Source organism: Hippocampus comes, unplaced genomic scaffold (genome assembly GCF_001891065.2).
Source record: "Hippocampus comes isolate QL1 unplaced genomic scaffold, H_comes_QL1_v1.1 scaffold119, whole genome shotgun sequence".
Lineage (NCBI taxonomy): Eukaryota > Metazoa > Chordata > Actinopteri > Syngnathiformes > Syngnathidae > Hippocampus > Hippocampus comes.
The window spans coordinates 753315-762171 of NW_017805494.1; the positions used below are offsets into that span (position 1 = coordinate 753315).

The window sequence follows — 8857 nt, forward strand, 5'->3', positions numbered from 1 at the left end:
GGTTCAACAGCACCGATCTCTCCGCTGAACAAAGCGGGGCTGTGAAAATGCTGCCCATTACAGGCGCAAGACACAAGCGCCCCCGGAGCTGTCCAGCAACGACAGTCAAATGGCGCCGACATTCCTCCCAATCAAAAACATTGCTGGCATACCCATGCTGCCGAGAAGGCAAGATCTACTTCATATGTTTTCGAAAGAGTGTTTTGGCTGTCATGTTGATAAAACTTGAAGTTTTTGAATTTTTACGAAACACTGTTGCCGTGGAAATACGCAGTTCACCAAGAAAGCAACTTTAATTGTGAGGGTCTAAAAATGCACAGAAAGTCATGTAACTTTGCACATACATCAGGTCTGGCAAAATCACCAATACTGTATTCGTTTTTTTTTTTTTTTGTGTACTCTTTTAAATTTGGCTCACTAGTGCCCCCTAGAAAAAAAAATGCAGTTCCTGTACGTTTCACCTCCATCTACAAAAATTTGGTGGTATATTTAACAGGCAAAGACCTACAAAAAAGTACCTTGGAACCATATGTTAAATCTAACGGGAAGTCCAACATTTTGAATTTACTTTAAAAGTCGGCTTCACCCTGAATACAAAAGCTGTTGTAACTCGAACCATGTCATCAATGGATGGAATGTGGCAAAAGATCAAAGAGTTCAATACTTTTCGCAAGACACTGTACATACAAGCACATACTATTCCACACTCAGGTAATTTCTGTAGTTTGGCAAGATCTGCATAAAACAAACACATTTTGAAATATTGTTTGTTGCCAACCTCACAGAACAGTTTACCTCAATATTAGTGTTATTTGTCAGGAATCCCAGTCATATTAATTATAGACAAGACTCTTTGTATGGCTTGATGTGTGACAAAATGTTATTTTTTTTTTTTTGGTAAATTTAGGAGGTGGTTTCCGGTGGAATATGAGATGGTGCCATGCAAGAAAGCAAGCCACAGGTAAAGATTTATTAACTCAAGGTCGTTCAAGCCTTAGAGTTGTCATTTATAGTGCTGTCAAGAGATTTAAAAAAGTGAGATTAATTAATGATGATATGTAATTAATCACCTAATTAATCTATATTTTAATCTCATCTAAAAATTGCTGAAAAAACCCTATTTTCGTTTTAAATTGATTACATTATTGAGCATTGGGGTAGATCAAAAGATTCACATCACAAAAAAGTGGTATTATAAAGTATTTTATTGTTTATAAACAGACTTGAACAGATGCAGTCCAAGGCATTTACTTTCTGCTGTATTTGAGACTACTGTAATCCCAAATCCTACCTGCAACCTTGAGTTTCGACCACTAGGGGGAAAATCACTGTTTTGTTTTTGGAAATCTCCAAATAGTTACAAAATAAAAATTAAAGAGAACATCAGATCCAAAAAAAGTGCTTTGGTTAACATCAAAAACAGTAAGAACACTTTTCTGAGCAATACAAGTACCGAACATGGAACCTGTTTCAGATAAATAAAACAGACCCTGAAAGCACAGTACTGTAAATTAGCACTTCAAAAATAACACTGTTCATCATGACAAAATAAAGTGCTGTAATCAAACATCAACCACTTCAAATAGGCTACAGAGGACACAGCAGCTATGCTGACTTCATGCCTCGTACGCGGGGTCTTCTCAAGTTTAGTTTGGCGAAGAGCTTTGCTATTGCTTCCTCCATTGCGAACGCTTTCGGTGATAACGTTAGCCGTGGCCGCACTCGCGACTGGGTGCTTTGCATTGATGTGGGACGCTAAACTTGAGCTGCTTCGGTGGTAAGCAAATGCTATACAATTTAGGCACAACACTCTACTTTTATCAATAGTGCTGTCAGGGCGTTTTTGGAATGCAAATTGCCCATTCATTGTGCTGAGAACGCTCACATGCTCCTCCATTTTCACCTCTCCTCGCCGCTGCTTACTTACCCCGCCCAATTCCAATGGGAGCCAATCAGTTTATGCTAAACAAGCCCAAACATAATGCAGGGATGAGATTTTTCCGCGTTTTGGCGGAATTCCGCTTTTTTCCAGTCAAAATGGACCCATTTTATATTGTTCCAAATCCGTAAAAAACATACGGGCTAATGTCTTACTGTCGCTATATCGGCAAATGCAAATCACAACCAATCCGTGTTCGCCTTCCTAAACCCCTTTCTCGTGAATGCCGAATGTTATCGAGACTCGCGATGAAGCTAAAGTGCGTCAGATAGATGCGGATCTGAAAAACACGTTTCGATGGGACTGGTTGGATAGAAAGCTGACGGTGTCCCCAGCAGGAAACAGTAAAGAGGAACCATTGTGCTTGTGTCGGATTTCGTGAAAAAGCTCGATGTCGCCGGTAAAGCTCTGTGTACAGTGTGTGACGATGTCATTCTATACGGATCGAGAGGATGGAAAGCTTTACAGAGTCACGCAACCTCGGTGAAACACCGAAAACAGACATTTCTACTGAAAAGTAACTACTCGATCTCAAGCGCTTTTCGACAGCCTGGAGCATGTGTAAAAACAAGAGGAGTTGGCTAAAAAGAGATTGGAAAAAGACGGAGAGGACCAATAAGCTTTTAGCGCTTGCTAAAAAGCTTAAAATGAAGAGAAAATAAAGTATTCTACCTCATGAAACTGTATATTGTTGTATATACTGTAAATAGACATCCACTTTATATAATAAAATACATTCATAACCATATATAGAAAACAGTGTGGGACTTCACTATCACTGTATGAGGTAAGAATCAAAGGCTTTTTATCACATTTACACAACACTTTATGAATACAAGTAATGAACAAATCTTAAATATGGCAGGGGATGTTTTTCCTTTTTTAGTTTTGATTTTGAGCAGCAAATTTGAAGTTACATATTGGTGCTCACCAGGAATGCATAAGCAAAATTGCACAAATTTTCACTTGAAAGAATAGTGAACAATCTTGGGATTTTTTTCTGTTAAAGTTTAAAATCTGTGTGTAAATTGAATACACTTCATCTTCAGCATGTTTAGTGCCACTTTTGTAAGTGGCCACGCCCCCGTCCCGGCCACGCCCCTTCCGCTTTTTCATCACTAGCCAGTCTCATCCCTGATAATGACAGCCAATAAATGTCCGCTTCAGGCAGTGACTGACAGTTGTTTCCCCACCCTCAACAACTCGAACACAGGAAGCCAACACATGAAAAGGGATATTAGAAAAAGGCAACACACCTACAGAAACAATAAAGTTAGAGATTAAAATTTAGATTAACACAATTAAAAAAAACATAACGCGCTAAATATGGACGTAATTAATTATTCGCAATTAACGCGATAATTTGACACCTCTTGTCATTTAATCCAAGTGTCCTTGTGCTTTGCCATAAATTTGTCAATAAATTCCGTATTTTCTGCACTATAAAGCGCTTCAGATTATAAAGCGCACCTAAAATACAGCCTTCAGAACTGCTGCAGCTGTCGCAAAGCCATTAGAACTGGTCACAAACGCGGACATGAAACATGTAAATACAAATGGCATTATAAAACAATAAATGAAAGACAAAAGTTATGAAGACAATTGATTCAACAAAAAGGCACACAAACCTCGTGGGCTCACATCTACATGGGGCTAAATGTCCTGAGAAGTCTTGCTTGTCTCCTTCTTCATTTAGTCAGTAGTTAGCTATGCTTTTGGGATTATCTTCGTTTCATTATGGCTGCGAAAAGCTCGCAAAGTAGTTGTCTGTTTGAGTGTGTGTTGACGAAATGCACATTAGTGTCGGGCAGAACTGTTTTAGGTTACAATTGGTTCCTGCTAATAATCACCACTAGATGGCAGAGGAACACTACCAGGTAAACAACTCAATGGGGAATATGAAGAGCGTTACAGGCTCTTTATATAAGGCGCATCGGATTATATGGCGCACTGTTGGCTTTTGAGAAAATTGAATGCTTTTTAGGTGCGCCTTATAGTGCGGAAAATACGGTAACACCAATGCTCAACTTTTATTTGAAGGGTCCCATACTGTTGGCTTCTGCGTCAAGCTTCCATTAAGACTGACTGACTGGCTCGCTCGCGCACTCACTCATTCGTCCACTGACTCACTCACTGACCAGGGTTTTTACAATAGTTTTGTATTTTTCATTGTTTGTTTTTATTTTATTTTGTCCGTTTTGAGAGTGATTTGGTTGTTTGTATTTTTGCCGGATAAATGCTTTGTTTTAGTTTCATTTTTACTAGTCTTAGTTTAATTTCTGAAAGATTAGAAGATTAACAGGTCACAGTACGTGTTGTGAAATAAAAACAACATTTTCTTATTTTAAATCAAACAGCTCTCAACAGGTCACTTAAAGCAGGGGTCCCCAACCGCCGGTCCGCGGACCGGTACCGGTCCGCAGGGCATTTGGTACCGGGCCGCACAGAAAGAACTTGCCTTATTTCCGTTTTATTTATTTCGGAATACGAAATATGTTTTATTTTGAAAAATTACCGGATTCTCTGTTACTGTACATCCGTCTGTGTCACGCTTGACTCACGTCAAGGCACACTTCTCGGTCAGGTGACCGATGACGCTTATAAACAAAACGCTGAATTTCCTGCGGCAACAGCGACTAAAACAAAATTACGAAGTAGACTCGACATAAACCACACACTTGAGGTGTCATTGTCTCCTATTACCCCGAGATGGGACTGTCTGATTGCAGAAAATCAAGCTCGGGGCTGTGGTGAGTCGTCATTTTCATGCACTTTGAATTTGCGTTGTATCGTATTTTGAAGGCATTAAACATTACCAGAGCGATAAGAGTGTTGCGACCAGATTAGACGCTCCTTGTGTTTATTATTATATTTCGAAAACACCACAGTTTTCATGCAGCTCATACCATATTATTTTGTTGTATTAATCCGCCACACCTTAAATGCCGGTCCCTGAAAATATTGTCTGACTTAAACCGGTCCGTGGGGCAAAAAAGGTTGGGGACCCCTGACTTAAAGGGTAAGTTGTGAATATTGCTGGGTAAAAAGTGTCATTAGTTTGGAGCTTGAAGGCTAATACCCACATTATCCTCAGCTACGACGATCACATCAAAAGGAATAGTTATAGTTCAGTTACTAAACATACACACCATCTGTATCACTTAAAGTCTCACGACTGCATTCTTTTTCTCAAATAGAAGGTAATGACAATGTCTAATAGTCACAATATTTGGCCAAGAGCATGATCAATGACTTCAGGCTTTACTGACAAATTTTCAGTTGGATTCGTTCAACAGGCTTAGTGCAGTCCATGAAAATGTAAAATAATACATTTCTTGATTTCATTCATTGGTACAAGTCATATAGACCAGCAGTACCCAACCTCTTTTGCCCCACGGTCCGGTTTAATGTCAGACAATTTTTTTTAATGTAAGACAATTTTCAGGGACCGGCCTTTAAGGCCAGAGCAATACAATGGTATACCATGATATGACCTGCATGAAAACTGGTATTTTCAAAACATAATAATAAACACGAATCATTACATGAGTCCGATCTGGCCACAACACTCTCTGGTCGCTATGATATTTAAACTTGCCTTCAAAATAAGATACATCACAAATAAAAAGCGCATGAAAAATACGACTCACCATCGTTGCATATTATGCACAGTGGGCGTCGTGCGTGGGAATCTCCCGTTGAGATAAATCTGTATTTTCAGTAGGACTCCTGATCCCGTCCATTAAATGTAGCCTTCTTTTTCTTGAAAGTCATAGGCTCCTCTTCTGTCGCCTGACTGGGCCTTTTCCCCTTCCCAAAGAAACTTTCCAAAGACGTTTTTTTCCTCATTTTGCGAGCTCCTGGGTTTCATTTTAGCGGTAATGTACCACGTGACAGAGAAGCGCGGCTTGACCTGCATCAAGAGTAACATACTGTAGACCGATGTAACAGAGAATCCGGTAATTTTTCAAATTAAAACATCTTTCAGATTCCGAAATGAATAAAACGGAAGTAATGCAAGTTATTTAATCTTTCTGTGCGGCCTCTTACCAAATGAGCCACGGACCGGTACTGGTCCGCGGCCTGGGGAACACTGATATAGACTATTTAAGATGAGATAAGAAAACCTTTATTTGTCTCACAATGGAGAAATTCCCAATTTACAGCAGCAAAATTATGAAAGGGAGAAGTAGAAGAACAAAAAGTATATGAATAAATATACATTCTAAAATGTATATATAAGCTTATTAAAAATGCATGAGTGGGGCTGAGTCCAGGTTTTCAGGTCTGTCTATTCAGTAGCCTGACAGCAGTCGGCAGGAACGAGCGGCGGTACCTCTCCTTCTTGCAGAGCGGTTGTATCAGGCTGCTACTGTTGATATACATTAAGTTTGGGATTTTTTTTTTTTAAGCATACTGACTTATTTACTTATTTATCCAACTTTCTTTATTAGTTTTCCAATGAAAACAGTCAAAATGAAGAGTATCAAGAAGTCAATAAAACCCCCACCAATATTCTAAACAATTGGAAACCAATACTGATCCCTTCACTGGGATGTCAGCCAAGAATGGATGCAACCTTTTCTCCCAACCGTGTTCAAATGCACCCGAACCTCCAATGTTGTGTTGCAAGTTTAAAAAGGAGTGGAGGTCATACACTAGTGGAGAGTCTGTCAGTAAAGCACCAATCATTAAAAACAGACAATAAAGCCGAAGTATCAAGAGCATTGCCGCACACATCAGTGCACTGTTTGCCATCTTGAAAGTCTAATCACAGCTGTGTTCCCGCGAGACAAACTCAACATTTATTTGTTTCTGGAGATGAAAAAGAAGCCTTGTGGTCTTATCGCCGTCTGCTCGCTCAGTAAGAGTTGTGTAGCTTCCCTTTTTTCGGGTGACGTGTGAAAACATTTGGGTGTCCTGGATCAAAGAAGGTTGAGTCTTGTGATGATCATTCAATAGGCAGAAACAGATTTTGTTTTCTCTTTTAGAGCTTTGGAGGATATCCGGGAGAGCATAAAAGAGCTGCAGTACTACAGAGCCAGCATCTTCAAAGCAACTTGAGAAATTGAACAAGATTGTTAAAAAAAAACCAGCAGTAATAATAATTTGTCAATTTTCAAAATGAAGGTGCCTTCTGCAGAGATGAAAGTCCTCCGGATTTTCCGGGAATTCCGGATTTTCAAATTTTAATGAAAATTTCTCCGGAGAATTGAGGAAAAAAATTGCCTAAAATTAATCCGGATATTAGTTGACAACATTGAACGAACACGCGTTTGAGTTCGTTGTTTTGCTTTCACGAGCGTAGCCATGTTGAGGCACTAACACTAGTAACAGTAAAGAGATTTTCGTCTCTTTATAAACACACTTGCTAAACGGCAGTGGAACGAATAAAAGACGCCGTGGACAAGACAGTTGTTGTCGTAAAAAATATATTTGGACAAAAAGGGAAAAACACAGATTAGCAGAAAAACGTGTCTGTCTGACTTCGAGTGTCGTCTTGGCTAGTTTAGGCACGCACAGCAGAGAGCAGCGGACTATCTACTGCTGAGGCGCGCTTTGCTCGAGTGGCGTCGCCACAACAGCAATACCCTCTCCTTGCAATCTCATGGCCTCGCCATATTTCGGAGATTTTGAAATTTCGGCGAGAACGGAAGCCACAAAGAGTGCACGTGTGCACACAAAAGGAAGATTAATCATTGAATGTCGAGTATTTGAATAGCGTTTTGTATAAACGAATTTATGCATGATCGGCCAAGTGTGACATACACACACACACATATATATATATATATATATTTTTTTTTTCTTTCTTTTTTCCAGAATTTTCAGGAAAGTCCACTTTCATCTCTGCTTCTGTTATCAGCCAAATCTGTGAGGAATTATTAAAAATGAAAATTATGTATAGTTTTGATATGACAATTTCTGTCTTCAAAAGGTGAGTGCCTCACCAAAATAGTTGAAAATAAAATAACCTAAATTCAGCTTTTTTACTCTGTGTCTTTAATTTGAATGTGTATTAAAAAAAGAAAAGAAAACACTGAGAAGTGACCACAAATTAAAGTTTAAACGTGGAAAAAAAAGGTTTGAGGTTTATTGTGCCGTTTTCAAAAAATTCCAGTGTTCCAGTACAGCAAAGTGGCACAGGCTGCAAGGGCCCTTAATAGCTGGTTGCAGCTCTAGTTAGAACCTGACCAGTGACCACTTTTTTTCGGAATTATTCTTTTCTTATTTGGGCCTGAACAACGACGGCTGCGAGGTCCCTATTGTTTTTGTAGAAATTATTCGGGCCCCACCAGCAACCGCTATGGGGTACCTGTTGTTTTGTAATAATTAATTATTATTAGATTAATGTAGCGACCGCTGCGAGGTTCCTATTGTTTTTGTAGAAATTATTATTATGACTGTTAGGGCCCGACCAGGAACCACTGCGAGGTCCCTATTGTTGATTGTAGAAATTATTATTATTACAGGCTGATTTTCTTCGCTACATTTTTAGAGGGCGTTGTCCCTGGGAGCCATATACTAAACCTAAAAGGAAGTCTTTTAACTCATTTAATGCCGGTTGTTTTTCTCAAATTGGGAGAGCCTTTCTCAAACGTTTTGACAAATCTTTGAAGGCCTACAGAAAATTGATTTTTGTAGCTACATAAGCATGTAACTTACCAAAAGAAAGCATTTACCCTTTTCCTTCATCAGGAAAGAAAGTCCACTTCTGCCTTTTATCATTCATTAGTAAACAGCAGTTGAACATTGGTAAGTTTCTTGAAAACCCACGTTTCCAAGAAAAATTTTGACAAAAAGAGCTTTTTGAGAAAGGATGCATTTCAAACAGAACTTTCACTTTGATGCTATAGTTATTTATACATATATATATATAAATATATATATATATATATATATATATATTTTTTTATA

The 8857-nt window shown here is 38.9% G+C and overlaps 1 protein-coding gene across 6 annotated transcripts in view; it reads left to right on the top strand.

Annotated features, from left to right (window-relative positions):
* smfn (small fragment nuclease) overlaps nt 1-7924 on the top strand; it is a 17173-nt gene extending 9249 nt beyond the window's left edge. For 4 of the 6 annotated variants that reach the window (XM_019876239.1, XM_019876240.1, XM_019876235.1 and 1 more), the window contains 3 exons: nt 908-961; nt 6931-7073; nt 7793-7924. In XM_019876239.1, the coding sequence (XP_019731798.1) occupies nt 908-961; nt 6931-7003 (127 nt within the window). In that variant the 3' untranslated portion in view covers nt 7004-7073; nt 7793-7924. Of the gene's footprint in view, nt 1-907; nt 962-4296; nt 4326-6930; nt 7074-7792 lie in introns of those variants that run through there. The other 2 variants (XM_019876238.1, XM_019876237.1) reach the window with 2 other exon arrangements.
* The last annotated feature ends 933 nt before the right edge of the window (nt 7925-8857 follow it).